This window comes from Loxodonta africana, chromosome 1, assembly GCF_030014295.1.
Source record: "Loxodonta africana isolate mLoxAfr1 chromosome 1, mLoxAfr1.hap2, whole genome shotgun sequence".
NCBI classification, from domain to species: domain Eukaryota; kingdom Metazoa; phylum Chordata; class Mammalia; order Proboscidea; family Elephantidae; genus Loxodonta; species Loxodonta africana.
In genome coordinates, this window is record NC_087342.1 from 101,075,879 (window position 1) to 101,093,376 (window position 17,498).

Below are 17,498 nucleotides of genomic sequence, written 5' to 3' on the forward strand. Positions count from 1 at the left end.
TTAGAGGCATAAATGCAGGCTAGAATAGATGGAGAGTTAAACCACATTCCCAGTGTAAGGACTGGATATCATAAAGATGTCAGTCTTGTCTGAATTAATCTATAAAATGGGTGCAGAGTCCGATGGCCTCTTTTTTTCTAATTGGATAGAGGGATCTTTGATCATCTAGAACAATAAGTAGACAAGAATAGCCAAGAGAGCTTGAAAAAGAGAAAGAATAATAGGGAACCAGCACCACCAGATTTTTGAAACTTAATCGAAAGGCAGTCATTTAATCAGTGTGGAACCGGCCCAGATTAGATAAACAGATCAATGGAGCAGAATAAAAGGCCCAGCATAGAATAGCTTAGAGTACGAACAGATTCACCTTGCAAATCAGTGGAGGAGAAACGGCTTGGTCAACAAAAGGTGTTCAGATAGCAGGTTGACTTGAGAAAGAAGTTGGAGTGTCACCTCACGTTAAACTCCAAAGTAAATTCTAGATTGATGAAGTTGTCAGATGACTTAAATTAGGAGAGGAGAAAAAGAATACATTAGTTTGTAGTTACATACTGGCATGGTTAAGATTTTCATAATCATGATGCTAGAGTCCAAAACCAGAGGGACAAGACAGTTGGATAGTTGAGGAACTTTAAAAATTTCTGTGTGCCAATACCATCATAAATAAAATGAAGACATAAATGAGGATACAAGTATGGGTTGGAAATGACAGCATATCACTTCAGCTGATGGCACTGGCAATCCTTTATATATATAATACATATATAATGAATTTTAAAAGTATTTTGTATGTGTTGTCTCAACTATGCTACATGTCTAACTTTCTCCTGAGAATATATGAGAGATATACACCAAGACTTAAGTAGAAGGGTGTTTAGATGTAACGTTATTTATAATATTGAAAAACTGAAAACAACTTAAATACAGGCATACCTCATTTTATTGCACTTCACTTTATTGCGCTTCCCAGGTACTGCATTTTTTACAAATTGAAGGTTTGGCCTCTAAGTGTTTAAGTGAAAGGAAGAGTTGCACACCTCTCACTTTAAATCAAGAGCTAGAAATGATTACGCTTAGTGGGGAAGGCATGTCAAAAGCCAAGATAGGCTGAAAGGTAGGCCTCTCGCACCGAACAGTTAGCCAAGTTGTGAATGCAAAGGAAAAGTTTTTAAAGGAAATTAAAAGTGCTAATCCAGTAAACGCACACTGATAAGAAAGTGAAACAGCCTTCTTACTGATATGGAGAAAGTTTTAGTGGTCTGGATAGAAGATCAAACCAGCCACAACAGTCCCTTAATCCAAAGCTAAACCAGAGCAAGGCCCTAACTCTCTTCAATTCTATGAAGGCCGAGAGAGGTGAGGAAGCTGCAGAAACAAAGTTTAAAGCTTCAAGGTTGGTTCATGAGGTTTAAGGAAAGAAGCCGTCTCCATAACATAAAAGTGCACGGTGAAGCAGCAGATGCTGATGTAGAAGCCGCAGCAAGTTATCCAGGAGATCTAGCTGAGATAACTGATGAAGGTGGCCACACTAAACAGATTTTCAGTGTAGACGAAACAGCCTTCTATTGGAAGAAGATGCCATCTAGAACTGTCATAGCTAGATAGGAGAAGTCCATATCTGGCTTCAAACCTTCAGAGGACAGGCTGACTCTCTTGTTAGGGGCTAATGCAGCTGGTGATTTAAAGTTGAAGCCAGTACCCATTTACCATTCCAAAAATCCTAGGGCCCTTAAGAATTATACTAAACCTGCTCTGCCTGTGTTCTATAAATGGAACAACAAAGCCCAGATGACAGCACATCTGTTTACAACATGGTTTCCTGAATATTTTAAGTCTACTGTTGAGACCTACTGCTCAGAAAAAAAGATTCCTTTCAAAATATCACTGCTCATTGACAATGCACCTTGTTACCCAAGAGCTCTGATGGAGATGTATAGGGAGATTAATGTTTTTTTCATGCCTGCTAACACAACATCCATTATACAGCCCATGGATCAAGGAGTAATTTTGACTTTGAAGTCTTATTATTTAAGAAACACATTTCATAAGGTTTTTATAGCTGCCATAGATAGTGATTCCTCTGATGGATCTGGGCAAAGTAAGTTGAAAATCTTCTGGAAAGTATTCACCATTCTAGATGCCATTAAGAACACTCGTGATTCATGGGAGGGAGTCAAAATACCAACATTAACAGGAGTTTGGAAGAAATTGATTCCAACCCTCATGGATGACTTTGAGGGGTTCAAGACGTCAATGGAAGATGTAACTGCAGATGTGGTGGAAATAGCAAGAGAGCTAGAGTTAGAAGCGGAGCCGGAATATGTGACTAAATTGCTACAATCTCATGATAAAACTTTAACAGATGAGGAGTTGCTTCTTATGGAGCAGAAGAAGAGCAAAGAAGGTATTTTCTTCAGGTGGAATCTACTCCTGGTAAAGAGTCTGTGAACATTGTAGATACAACAGCAAAGGATTTAGAATATTACATAAACTTAGTTGATAAAGCAGCAGCAGGGTCTGAAAGGATTGACTCCAATTTTGAAATAAGTTCTACTGTGGGTAGAATGTTATCAAACAGCATCGCATGCTACAGAGAAATCTTCCATGAAAGGAAGAGTCAATCGATGCAGCAAACTTCACTGTTGCCTTATTTAAGAAATTGCCAGAGCCACCCCAGTCTTCAGCAACCACTATCCTAATCAGTGAACAGCCATCAACATTAAGGCAAGACCCTCCACAAGCAAAAACATTATAACTCAATGAAGGCTCAGATGATGGTTAGCATTTTTTAGCAATATTTTTAATTAAGACGTACTTTTTTTTTTAGACAAAGTGCCATTGCACACTTTGTAAACATAATGTTTATATTCACTGGGAAACAAAAAAATCTGTGTGACTCACTTTATTGTGATACTCACTTTATTGTGGTGGTCTGGGACCGAACCTGCTGAATGAACAAGCATATATCAGCATGACAGAACACTATGCAACCTTTAACAATTATGTTTTCAAATAATATTTAATGACAGTAAAATGGTCACAACATATCTATCTATCTAGATAGATAGTTTTTAAAATGGATAAATTTAAAATCCCTTTGTCAAAACCCTTTGGGCCAGATGTGCCACAATATTCAGTGTTTTCCAACTTGTAGAAAGGTAATATTCCATATGTTATGTAATACACTTTAGATAAGAGTATGAATCTGCATCAGCATTATGATAAATGGACAAAACATGGAAGTTGTCAATGATTTCATTCTGTTTGGGTCAACAATCTATGTCCATGGAAGCAGCAGTCAAGAAAGCAAATGAAAAATGGTACAACCACTTTGGAAATCAATTTGGTGCTTCCTTAAAAAGCTAGAACTGGAACTGGAACTACCATACGACCCCACAATTCCCCTCTTTGGAATATACCTTAAAGAAATAAGAGCCTTCACGAAAACAGATGTATGCATGCCCATGTTCATTGCAGCACTGTTTATAATAGCAAAAAGATGGAAGCAACCAAGGTGCCCATCAAAGGATGACTGGATAAATAAATTATGGTATATTCACACAATGGAATACTACACAACAATAAAGAACAACCATGAATCCATGAAACATTTCATAACATGGAGGAATCTGGAAGACATTATGCTGAGTGGAACTAGTTCCAAACAGACAAATATTGTATGAGACCACTATTATAAGAACTCTAGATACTAAAGTTTAAACAGAGAAGAAAATACTCTTTGATGGTTACAAGGCTGGGGAGGGAGAGGGATATTCACTACCTAGATTAAAAAAAAAAAAATAGTAGGCAAAAATTATTTTAGGTGAAGGGAAGGGCAACACACAACACAGGAGAAGTCAATACAACTGGACTAAACCAAAAGCAAAGAAGTTTCGTGACTACAACCAAACGCTTTGAAGGCCAGAGTAGCAGAGACGGGGATCTGGTGTCCATGGTTTCAGGGGACGTCTAGGTCAATAGGCATAACAAAATGTATTAAGAAAACGTTTTGAGTTCCACTTTGGTGAGAGGCATCTGGGGTGTTAAACACTAGCAAGCAGCCATCTAAGATGCATCAATTGGTCTCAACCCACGTGGAGCAAAGGAGAATGAAGAACACCAAAGACACATGGTAAAGATGAGCTCAAGAGACAGAAAGGGCCACATAAACCAGAGACTCCATCAGCCTGAGACCAGAAGAACTAGATGGTGCCTGGCTTCCTACCACCAATCACTGCCCTGACAGGGAATATAACAGAGAATCCCTGATGGAGCAGAAGAACAGTGGGATGCAGATCCCAAATTCTCATAAAAAGACCAGGCTTAATGGTCTGACTGAGACTGGAGGGACCCTGACCATCGTGGTCCCCGGACCCTTTGTTAGCCCAAGATTGGAGCCATTCCCAAAGCCAACTCTACAGACCGGGGTTGGACTGGACTATAAGATAGACAATGATACTGGTGAAGAGTGAGCTTCTTGGCTCAAGTAGATGCTTGAGACTATGTGGGCAACTTCTGTCTGGTAGCAAGATGAGAAGGAAGAGGGAGACACAGGAGCTGGTTGAATGGACATGGGGAATACAGGGTGAAGAGGAGGAATGTGTGTCTCATTAGGAGGAGAACAGCGAGGAGTACATAGCAAGGTGTGTATAACTTTTTGTATGAGAAACTGACTTGATTTGTAAACTTTCATCTAAAGCACAACAAAATAAATAAATAAGAAATCAAACGATGGGTTGCATTGGGCAAATCTTCTGAAAAAGACCTCTTTAAAGTTCTGAGCAGAGGTTGGGCATAATCTGACTTAGGTTTGACTTAGATTCTTCTTTGAGAAGAAGATGGTAGAGAACAAGGGAGGAAGCAAGGTCACAGGAAGCAAGAATCCAGGCAAGTGGCGATGGTCACTTTGACCAGGGAAATCAAAAGGGATATGTCAAAAAATGGTCAGATTCTGGATATATTTTAAAGTTGTTTTTGTCATTGTTAGCTGCTGTTGATCGACCTCCAACACAGCAACCCCATCACAATGGAATAAAATGCTTTGTGGGAATACAAAACATTACCAAAAATGACGAAGAGAAACCAGATAACTGGGAGCTCCTAAAAATCAAACACCTATGCTCATAAAAAGACCACCTACAGATTGGGAAAGAATTTTCAGCTACGACATCTCCGACCAGTGCCTGATCTCTAAAATCTATATGATTCTGTTAAAACTGAACCACAAAAAGACAAACAACCCAATCAAGAAGTGGGCAAAGGATATGAACACGCACTTCACCAAAGAAGATATTCAGGCAGCTAACAGATACATGAGAAAATGCTCTCGATCATTAGCCATTAGAGAAATGCAAATTAAAACTATGATGAGATTCCATCTCACTCCAACAAAAAAGAAAAAAAAAATTTTTTTTTTCCTACAAGGCTGGCATTAATCCAAAAAATACAAAATAATAAATGTTGGAGAGGCTGTGAAGAGATTGGAACTCTTATACACTGCTGGTGGGAATGTAAAATGGTACAACCACTTTGGAAATCTATCTGGCGTTTTCTTAAAAAGTTAGAAATAGAACTACCATACAACCCAGAAATCCCACTCCTCGGAATATACCCTAGAGAAATAAGAGCCTTCACACGAACAGATATATGCACACCCATGTTTATTGCAGCTCTGTTTACAATAGCAAAAAGCTGGAAGCAACCAAGGTGTCCATCAATGGATGAATGGTTAAATAAATTGTGGTATATTCACACAATGGAATAGTACGCATTGATAAAGAACAGTGAGGAATCTGTGAAACATTTCATAACATGGAGGAACCTGGAAGGCATTATGCTGAGTGAAATTAGTCAGATGCAAAAGGACAAATATTGTATAAGACCACAATTATAAGATCTTGAGAAATAGTATAAACTGAGAACACATTCTTTTGTGGTTACGAGAGGGGGGAGGGAGGGTGGGAGAGGGTTATTTACTGATTAGTTAGTAGATAAGAACTACTTTAGGTGAAGGGAAGGACAATACTCAATACACGGAAGGTCAGCTCAACTGGACTGGACCAAAAGCAAAGAAGTTTCTGGGATAAACTGAATGCTTCGAAGGTCAGCGGAGCAAGGGCAGGGGTTTGGGGACTATGGCTTAAGGGGACTTCTAAGTCAATTGGCAAAATAATTCTATTATGAAAACATTCTGCATCCCACTTTGAAATGTGGCGTCTGGGGTCTTAAATGCTAACAAGTGGCCATCTAAGATGCATCAATTGGTCTCAACCCACCTGGATCAAAGGAGAATGAAGAACACCAAGGTCACACGATAACTATGAGCCCAAGAGACAGAAAGGGCCACATGAACCAGAGACTTACATCATCCTGAGACCAGAAGAACTAGATGGTGCCTGGCCACAACCGATGACTGCCCTGACAGGGAGCACAACAGAGAGCCCCTGAGGGAGCAGGAGATCAGTGGGATGCAGACCCCAAATTCTCATAAAAAGACCAGGCTTAATGGTCTGACTGAGACTAGAGGAATCCTGGCGGTCATGGTCCCCAAACCTTCTGTTGGCCCAGGACAGGAACCATTCCCGAAGACAACTCATCAGACATGGAAGGGACTGGACAATGGGTTGGAGAGTGATGCTGATGAAGAGTGAGCTACTTGTATCAGGTAGACACTTGAGACTGTGTTGGCATCTCCTGTCTGGAGGGGAGATAGGAGGGTAGAGAGGGTTAGAAAGTGGCAAAATCGTCATGAAAGGAGAGACTGGAAGGAGGGAGCGGGCTGACTCATTAGGGGGAGAGTAAGTGGGAGTATGGAGTAAGGTGTATATAAGCTTATATGTGACAGACTGTCTTGATTTGTAAATGTTCACTTAAAGCTCAATAAAAATTATTAAAAAAAAAAAATGCTCTGTGGTCCTGCACCATACCCAGAAGCAGTTCTGGATCAGACTGTTGTGATCCATAGAGTTTTCACTGACTGATTTTTAGAAGTAGCTTACCAGGCCGTTCTTGCTAGCCCATCTTAGTCGGGATGCTCTGCTGAAACCTGTTCAGCAACGTAGCAACACACAGCCTCTACTGATGGACAGGTGGTGGTTGCACATGAGGTGCGTTGGCTGATAATGTAACTGGGGTCTCGCACATGGAAGGCAAAAATTCTACCACTGAAGCAGCACTGCCTCCATGTTTCGAAGGGACACCTCTATATTTCCTCTCTACTCATTACCTAGATCAGCATACACTCACGTGTTAATACTTTTTGTCCCTGTCAAACTTTACTCCTGTTGAACTATTGGACATTTGTGTGTACTTTCAAAATAAGAGGGGCTCAATATCTCTTGTACAATCCAGAGGCTCCTCCCACTCAAGTCTCATCTCTCCTTTTGTAGGTTGGATGGGATTCTTTCCAGGTGCCCAGGGTAGTGGTGCCTGATTCCTCTGAAGAAGAGAGATTCATGGAGCTCTGTTAGGAAAATCTGGCTTTATTCACTAACCCTACTGCAATTCCTGATTCTCCAAGTAGTGCTCTTCCATCCTCTGTCAGGAGGCCCGTTGCAGTCTCTCCCTGTGACCCTGAGTCCATGAGTAATCCCTAATGTTGCACCCTGCCAGACCCTCATGTAACCTCTGGCCACTAACCACGTGGTGCCATTTAAATAGTATGCCCTGACGACAACTTCTTCTTTGGTTCCTGACATAGTTGACTCCCCACCCATTCTAGTGCCTTATACCCTCTACCAGCAGTTGCCAATCAGCCTCATTGTTTGCCCAATCACAGCACATTCTTCTGAGAATCTAAGCTTATTCAAAGGAGTTCTGGTAGTGCTGTGGTTAAGCGCTCGACTGCTAACCAAAAGGTCAGCGGTTCAAACCCACCAGCCATTCCATGGGAGAAAGATGGGGCAGTCTGTTTCCTTAAATATTACGGCCTTGGAAACCCTATCTGTCCTGAGGGCCGCTGTAAGTCAGAATCAACTCGATGGCAATGGGTTTGGTTTGGGGTTGGAAGCTCATCCAGTAGAGTGGGGCAAAAACCATACACCACTCCACAATGTCTCCTCTGACTTCTTTTCCCAGTGCAAAGAACACGCAATTCTTCAAGAAACTCTGAGCCCACGAAAGCTTGTTTAAAGTGTAATTTCCAGCCCCAGTTTCACAGGTGAATTCATGTCAAGGCACAAGTGCGGTTCTCTGCCTGAGACATCAGGTCCTGAGTAGTGTATTCTCCCCTGAATTGTAATTACACTTTGGAGTGGTCTCCACTTTCTCTTAGTGCTCAGTTCCAAGGTAGTGATTTAATCTGAGAGGTAGCTGAAAACTGGGTCTTCGACAGTTGCCCTTGAATATAGTCCTCAAAGGGCTGAGTTGCCTTGATTTCATCTCAGAAAAGTGAACAGATATACAAACTAAGACCAAAATAGATAAACAGGCAAAAAACACTGCAAGCTTGACATCTGAAAAGAATGAAAAGTAAATCTAATCTTTTCTGAAGCGTCTGCTAAAACAGCAAAGGAGGATTCAAACCAAAACATACAGCAAAACTCAAAAATCCTCTTTCCTTCTAAATACCTATGATAGCATGGTAGCTTCCTCTTCTACCATCAGCCTTCATCCAAAGACCCCAAAAACTCTCTCTAAAACTTGGCCTTGTGCCTTTTTGTCTCTCCCAGCCCCCTACCTTTCCAGGGGGTATTCCCAGTTCTCTGCTGCCATCATTTCCCTAATCAACACAACCAAAGGCCAGGCCTGTTGGGACAGCAAAGCCTCCTTAGAAGTAATGGAGGGAAGGACGTTTTAACTATCCAGAAATTATTATTATTTTTTATCCCAATCCTATTACAGAACTGACCTTTCATTATTGTGAAACTTCTCCTGTGTTACAGAATGTAGAACTATCTCCATGGGGCAAGGACAAGAAGTACATGCTCGGAAGCTAATTCAGGTGTCAATGCAACAGGTGTGTAACAAGGGCTGTCTTCTCCTAGTGCAGACATCACTGCTGAGGTCCCTCGGTCTGTCAGGCCTCCTTAGGAACTCCACGGCGAGGGATGATTCATCCTTCCTGTGATACCCAATCATTATTTTCCATTCGTGTATATAGAGGCCAACTTCAATTGTAAATGTGAAATCTCAAACCAGTTTCCTCCGGATGTCCCCAGGAGAAGCCTGTTCCATCTCCCATGGTGTATCCTTCATTTTATTTTTGCTAATATGTATATATTTTTTGACTATTCGATGGACGCACCTTCTTAGATTCTCAGGGATGCAGCCCCGGCAGTCTTAGAATTTCGCCATCAATATTAAGAGATAGTACTTAAGAAGCGACAGACTGAGACAGTTAAATTTCAATTTTTGGTTAAAGTCAGGCTTTCATTTTTCCATTAACAGATCGTTTAGGTCAAATAAGAAATATGTGAGGATGTTATATTCAAATATTAATAAATAGGGTTTTTTATTGAAAATTGCAAGCTGAATGGATTGCTGAGAATTGTTTCCCATCACACCTAATAAATACACAGGACATTAAGTCTCTTGAAATGCTCTGTAGATAGCAATCTAAGCTGTAATAAGAAATTGCACCATTTATAAACATAAACTAAGATCTTGGTTTATTTTTAAGCTTTTGGTCTCATAATGTTTGTAGCAACTTTGGTGCAACTCTTCCCTGGAAATTAATGACTAGAGAGGGTTAATGGGCTAAAACTATGTGGGTCATCAAATTTTCAAGCAAGTCATTAATTCTCAAATGCCCTAAGCCTTAATTTTTACCACTTAATTAAATTCAATAAAATATTGCATTTAGTTTATATATACCAATACCAAAGCAATTATATATAATTATTCTTACTTGGATCAAACGATTCAGTCTATTGAGTGATCTGACAGTTTAATTTTGGGACTTAAATAGTTACTTTGGTTTCATCGAGTGAGAAACTTTTTAATTTCGATATAGCATTCACTTAACCTTCTTTGGAATACTAACTTTTATAATTTCTATATTCTGTTTCTGAAGGTGGGATAAGCCTTGATAGTAATGGCATTTTTCAGGAAACACACGCAAATCATGAACAGCCATGTTGGCAACTTGATGGACGTCAGATTTAGTATAAAGCTGGCATTGTGGAATGCAGAGTAGGGAATCAGGAAAAAAACTGGGTCTATGAGGTCACAAACTGACCCTAAAATGCATCTTGCACTGGACACCCCAGTTAAATAGACCAACACATCCCCTTTACTGTTTAAGCCAGTCTGTTATATTTTCTCTTACCTACATATTTGAGGGCATGATACGCAGGCATTACCATATATTTGTTGCACTCAGTGTTCTGTAGCTGTATTTATCTGATCTAGTTTTGTAAGGAAAGGAGCCCTGGTGGCACAGTGGTTAAGCGCTTGGCTGCTAACTGAAAGGTGGGTGGTTGGAACCCACCAGGCACTCCAAGGCAGAAAGATGTGAGAGCCTGCTTCTGTAAAGATTATAGCCTTAGAAACCTTGTGGGGCAGTTCTACCCTGTCCTATAGGGTCACTGTGAGTCAGAATGGACTGACGGCAACAGGTTTGGTTTGGCGCAGGTTAGTTTTATAAGGGCATCAAAATGTTGTCTGGTTAAGAAACTGTGTTCTCATATTGTTCAAGGTAGTTTTATCAAGTATTAAGACAGTACTTAATAAGTTTTGTGGTTTCAGGAATATATGGGAAGTGTGGTGACAAAAATAAGTTTTAGCATCATGGTGGCAAAAGTCACCAAATTTATTGTTTTCAACTCTCAGGAGCTAATGTGTATCTTCCTTGGTTTTGGGGGTGAATCAGTTCTGATTTACCTACAATATGAAGTTTATGCTAATATAGCATACAGGTTTCTGCAGGTACAGACCAGCTAGTTTGGGCAGGACCATTTAACTGACAAATTCCAAAATACTGATTCCCACCATTAGATGGTGCACACACTGTACCTACACAAATCTGACTTCAGGTTTTAATTTCTGTTCCTTTCTGAACCAGGGGTGGCAGAATACAATCGTTTTGAACCCACTTGGTTCCAAACCCAAGTAAGCAGCCTGTAGTAGTTGCAGAAGGGATGATTGTAATTGACATATACAATTTTTTTAAATTAAATCCTCCAAATATAATATTTGTGAGCTCTGAACAAGGTTTGTTTTGTTTGTTAATTGATTTGTGCATTCTATTTGTTTTATTAAAATCATAGCGGAAAAGTTATGAGAACTAAATATTAAATCATTTTTTGGATGCAGGGTGGTTGGGTATTACTACAAAATTGTCACCTTGGCCTGGAGTTCATGGAAGAATTACTAGAGACGCTAATTACCTCTGAAGCCAGTGATGAGTCTTTCCGAGTGTGGATAACTACTGAGCCTCATGATCGATTTCCGATTACGTTGCTTCAGGTTTGTTACTATGAGTCTCCTTCTGTTGAGGGTTTTATGAATAAAGATGGCATAATTGGCATTAGTAAAAGGTGAAAATGCAGCAGGGATTTTTGGGCTGATAGAGTCTGCAAAATCTTCTAGTATCATCGTCAAAATCTTAACTGTAACCGCCAAGGTTATTTAGTAAATACTTCCACAGAAGAGTTCTAAGACTTGATACTGGCTTGTTGAGTTTCAGCTGTGATCGGTGTAATTAGTTTACACGGTGCTGACCTTCAGCCCACATCCCACGTGCCATAAATGTGTTGCTATTTGATGTGTTGTAATTTCCCTTTTCATCTTTTACGATAATTTGCAGAAACAAAACTCCTGTTTGCTTTTTATGACAGAGTTCTCTCAAGTTCACTAACGAGCCACCACAAGGTGTACGCGCAGGTTTGAAGAGAACATTTGCGGGGATTAATCAAGACCTTCTGGACATCAGTAATTTACCCATGTGGAAACCAATGCTTTACACAGTAGCATTTTTACACTCCACTGTGCAGGTAACTTCTGAAAGCAGCTTTCATGTTTAGAGGATGGGTAGTGACAGCTCCCCACCACCATTTTGTTCCCCTTCCTCTGCTTAATTTTGCTTTGTAGCAATTTTCCCACCTGGCATGGGGCATATCTGTTTATGTGTTTAGTATGTGTACCCGCGCCTCCCCGCCCCCGTCCTGACCAGTAGCCTGCATGTAAGATTCTCCAGTCAGAGACTTCATCTTTTTTGTTACTGTCGAATCTTCCACTGTCACAACAGTGTCTGGGGGCATCGTCAGAGCTCCGTAAATATTTGTAGAAGGAAGAAACAGATTATTAAGGCAGGAACTTTGTTTTGAACGGGCATTGTCAAGTGCTTATACCGGCCGAGAATTTTGTGTACACCATCTCACATAACACTAACAAACACATTCCGAGGTAGGATTATCACTGTTTTAAAAAATGAGGCTATTGAGGCTCAGAGAGGTTGAGTACACTTTGTATGTGGTAGATCTTGCAGTCAAGACTCCCACTGTCTAGCTCTGAAGCTCTTTGTACTGTATCACAGATCCTTTCACAACAGATTCCAGTATGTTTTGACCCTATTACTCAGGAGTAAAGGGAAAGGTGGTGGGGGGCGGAGGAGGAGTAACGGTAGTTACCTCTCTTTCTAAGGTTGTTTACTATTTGCTTTTAGGTTCTATTTACTTACACAGTAATTTAACGATTTTATAGTTACCAAAGGTCCCTGGGAGGAGCCCTGGTGGTAAAGTGTTTAAGCACTCAGCTGCCAACCAAAAGGTCAGCAGTTTGAACCCCCCAGCTGCTCTGCAGGAGAAAGTTGTGGCAGATTGCTTCCGTAAAGAGTTACAGCCTTGGAAACCCTATGGGGCAGTTCTACACTGTCCTATAGGGTCACTGTGAGTTGGAATCTACTCGATGGCAATGGTTTGGTTTTTTGTTAAAGGTCCCTGGGTGGCGCAAACGTTTGATGCGAGATTACTAACCTAAAGGGCGGTGGTTTGAACCCACCCAGCAGCACTGGAGAAGAAAGTTCTGGGAATCTGTTTCCATAAAGATTACAGCCAATAAAACCCTATGGAGCAGTTCTACTCTGTGACACGTGGTGGACTTTAAAAAAAAAAAATTATTGTTTTGTTCTGTATTTGCAAGTTGTGTAGTTTTAATGCAGAATCCCTGTTGGTGTGATGGTTAAGCGCTTGGCTGCTAACTAAAAGGTAGGTGGTTTGAACCCACCAGCAGCTCTGCAGGAGAAAGACCAGGCAATCTGCTTCCGTAAAGATTACAGCCTAGGAAACCATAAGGGGCAATTCTACTCTGTCCTGTAGGGTCACTGTGAGTTGGAAGCAACTCGACTGTACATAACAACAACAGCAGCAGCATAGTTTTAATGCACTTGATTCATTTTTGGCCTCACAGAGAGATGGAAAGCCCCTTTTGGCCCCCCCTCCCTGCCCATTTCTTCCTTCCTTGAGGCTGATAGTTGGGGTGAAGGACAAAATGAATTAACTGGCTTCTCCCAGCAGTCATACTTTCAGCCCAAATGTGGAGGGGAATTTAATGCTCACCCCAGAAAATACTGGGCATATTTGTCCTCTGACTCTTTCTCCCTACCACTTCCGTAGGATTATGCTGCCCAATAGACAAGGCCCTGTAGAGGGGACAGTTGGTATTTATCTGATTCCCAGCCCCTAGAGAATTAAAATCCGGTTAAATGCTTTGTAGTTGGTTATTTTTACTAAGTGCCATTGTGTCCTTTGCATTTTAAATTACAGCTTTGAAGTCATTGAAGCCTATTTCATACATCCTTATCTGGGAATTGTCTGTTTTGCTAGACTTTTTCACACTCTAATGCAAATATTGCTTTAACGCTGATATTTCACAAATAGTATATTTTATGATTCTGTTCCCAGTGGTGATGATTCAGCTTTCTCACAGTGCTTATCATGGAGTGATGATTGGAGGTATTTTCCATATGGCCAATGCGGCAGCCTGTGTTTGTAGTGGCTATTATACAAGTGTTAAATGGAAGAAGAGCAACAGGACTATGGCCCAATCATGGGGCTAAAGTGTGCTTGCTGTTAACACAGCATACATTTGGGTTAAAACGGGAGAAAGAAATATCTCCACTGCTAGGGTCGGGAAGCTAACAGTGGAATGTCTAAAAAAGTGGTTGAGTATCTCTCAAAATCAAATCTTAGCGTGTTAGAAAGAGCACTGAATTGAGAGTCAGGAAGCCTGGATTTTATACTTGCTGTGAAATCAATTTGCTCTGTGGTATTGGTCTATTATGTCCCCTGAAGGGTCTCTGTTTCCCCATCTGGGCAGTTAGAGATGGAAGTAGGTGGCCTTCTAAGGGTTTTCTCACTTCTAAAATTCCGTAAGCAAGTTTTATGACTACACAGGGATTCTAGATAATGCAAGGATATTTTTTCTGTCCTTTTTCCATCAACTTCAGAAGTGTTTGTGGTATTATTGCCTAAATTCTTTCTTTTGTTTGGTTAGGATAGAACTAGCTGGATAGAAAGATCCAGCATCCTTTAGGGACTTACTAGTCAGAGTGTAATCCTGGAGCAGCATCAGCATCACCTGGAGCTGGCTAGAAATGCAGACTCTCAGGCCCCATCCCAGACCTCCTGAAGGAGAATCTGTATCTTAGCAAGATGCCCAGGCGATCCATGTGCACATTATAGTTTGAGATGTAATTCCTTTTGGAAGGAATGTTTTGGATTAAATAGATTGTGACATATTTCTCTTCTATGTCTCCAGTGTTGGACATAGCAGCCAAATACCTGATTTGTTAATTGACTAATTGATTCCTCCAAATTAACACAGGTATCCCTTGTTTTATACACAAACATGATGTATACATTTTTGTCCTTGTAGAGTCTGAGAAAAAGGACAGAGAAATTGGTTCATGTCACATAACCTGAAGCTTTAGAGTTGGGGAAGGGTTATGCTGGAGTCCAAGACATACTACGTAGTGGAACATAGTGGCAAATTACCTAACCCCTCTCTGTCCCGCAACATAATTTCTCTTACTGAACCTTGGCTTGGCATTATGCTATCAACTCGCCCCAGCTGGACAACATGATGTATTATGTGGACCCTACTCCTGCTGCAGAGAACAAAATGAGCACTCCTTCTTTCCTATTACAGCGAAACCTGTGAGAGCTGGAACTCAGTGGAATTGCCTTGTTTTTCTGGGTCTTGCAAGTTTTCTGCCTTTGACAGGGCGCAGTTTTACCACTTTTTAAAACATTGTGCTTCAAGTGAAAATTTACAGCACGAATTAGTTTCTCATTCAAAAATTTATACGTGAATTGTTTTGTGACATTGGTTGCTATCTCCGCAATGTGTCAGCACTCTCCCCCTCTCCTTCCCAGGTTCCCTGCGTCTATTCACCCAGTTTTCCTGTCCCTTCCTGCCTTCTTGTCTTTGCTTTTGAGCAGGTGTTGCCCATTTGGTCTTGTATGCTTGGTTGAACCAAGAAGTATGTTCCTCGCATGTATTGTTTGTTTTATAGGCCTGTCTAATCTTTAACTGAAAAGTGGGCTTCGGAGGTGGCTTCAGCTCTGAGTTAGCAGTGCGTCTGGAGTCCATAGTCTTGGAAGTTCCCCCAGTCTCTGTCAGACCAGCAAGCCTGGTCTTTTTTTGTGAATTTGAATTTTGTTCTACATTTTTCTCCCGCTCTGTCATGGGCCCTCTGTTGTGATCCCTCTCAGAATGTTACCATTTTTTCTACCACTTGTATTAGTGGAAAATATTTGACTTTTTCTTTTCTGACAGGTTTCCGCCTTACACAGGTTCCGGCTTTCGCAGGTTATACTATATTAAGAAGGGAAAGTAGATGTGGCTAATCAAGGACAACTTTCTGGGGTAGAATAGTGGTGGAGGGTGTGGTATGTTTTCTCATTGATGTGGGAGCAGGCTTACCAAATAGAAGGAGGGTACCAAGGGAACTTGCATAGATGCACAAGGCAACTCCAAACTCAGCTCTTCTGGCTCCACACTCCCCGCTGACTTCCCTCCCCCTCATCTAAACCTCTCCTCCAGGAACTTACCATCCATGTAGGCCAGCTAGCAGCCACCCTGAGAAGGGAAGTTGCTGCAGCTGTGGCCGCTCTTACTGGAGTGGGGTGACATCTCTGCCTTGGCCAGCCAGCCTTTCCTGCCTCCCCAGGTAAGACTTTTATTACCCAGGGTGCTGGAGCATGCCTTGGTCCAGTTTGACCTCCACTCCCTATGAACATGTCAGCATCTTCTTGAAGAAGAGCCACAGAGAAACCTCTCTGTCCTCAGTATTATCTGTCTATGGCTGTGTGGAGACTCCAAGGCACTACCGTTCTGGGTTTCAGGGCAAGGTCCCATTCATCTTTTGGAATTTCAGTTGTAACATATATTCGTCCAAAGTCTTGGTCTTTTGAAACAGAAAACATTTTTGGTTTCCTTCTAGCACCGCCTGAAGAAGGTCAACGACAACAAAAACCAAACCTGTTGCTACCAAGTCAATTCAGATGGATTTCCAGGCCTTTCTTCCAAGATGCCACTGGGTGCACTCGATTCTGCAACCTTTCAGTTAGCAGCCGAATGCATTAACTGTTTGCTTCACCCAGGGACTCCAGAGAAAGTCAGAAAAATGTTTTTCTCTATTTGATGGTCAGCTTACCTCTCTTCGAAGCATTGACCATCTAGTCAGTGGTTCTGAACTAATGCTTGGGCCACACTCCAGGCCCTGGAGTTTGGGCGCCAGGACAGATGGAGGCTGGCCTCAGTCTTTTTAAAAACTTCCCGTATGATTCTAATATCCAACCACAGCGGAGAAAAACTACCAAATAGCCACTGACCTTAAAGGAAGAATCTGTAGTCATTTTTACATTCTTTTCATGGTTTGGAGTTTGTTTCCCCATCACATTATTTTTACTTACACTGAGGCTCACATTTGGGGCTTTTCTGATGGCTTATATATAACACTGTGAGGCTTTTTGCTAAAGTCGCCAATTAAAATCTTAAGGGCCTGCAGTGGCAGTTACAAACTTGGAGATTTTGTGATGAGTCTTAAAAATAATTGAAATATTAATTAAAAATAGTCATATCAGCAGGCTCAAAGAATTCTTCTATTAACAGTTCTTCATTAGAAAAAGTGTTTCCCCTGCATTTTGTTTTCTTTCTCATGCTTAAGTCTTACCGAACACTCCCTTCAAATAATAAAATACATAGTGTATGTAAAATCCTTGCTTTGGGAAGGCATGATTATAAAGCTCTCAGTTTAAATGTATTTGGAATAATTACAGTATTATGAAACAGGTTTATATAAAGATCTTTTATGCTCTGCCCTATAGTGTCTCTCAGTGGTTCTGGCTATTTTGTTAATTATTGTTACCTATTTTTTTATTGGGTAGTGGTGTAATGGTTAAGTGCTACGGCCGCTGACTGAAGGGACGGCAGTTCGAATCCGCCAGACGCTCCTTGGAAACTCTATGGGGCAGTTCTCCTCTGTCCTATAGGGTCGCTATGAGTCGGAATCAACTCGATGGCAGTGGGTTTTTTGGTGGGTAGTGCAAATGGTT

General features: G+C 41.1%; 1 protein-coding gene across 1 annotated transcript in view; it reads left to right on the forward strand.

Moving 5' to 3' along the window:
- DNAH8 (dynein axonemal heavy chain 8) overlaps positions 1–17,498 on the forward strand; it is a 347,089-nt gene that overhangs the window by 271,949 nt on the left and 57,642 nt on the right. The window contains exons 79-81 of the mRNA XM_003404207.4: positions 8,883–8,956; positions 11,254–11,406; positions 11,778–11,933. Coding sequence (XP_003404255.4) covers positions 8,883–8,956; positions 11,254–11,406; positions 11,778–11,933 — 383 coding nt within the window. The remainder of the gene's footprint in view (positions 1–8,882; positions 8,957–11,253; positions 11,407–11,777; positions 11,934–17,498) is intronic.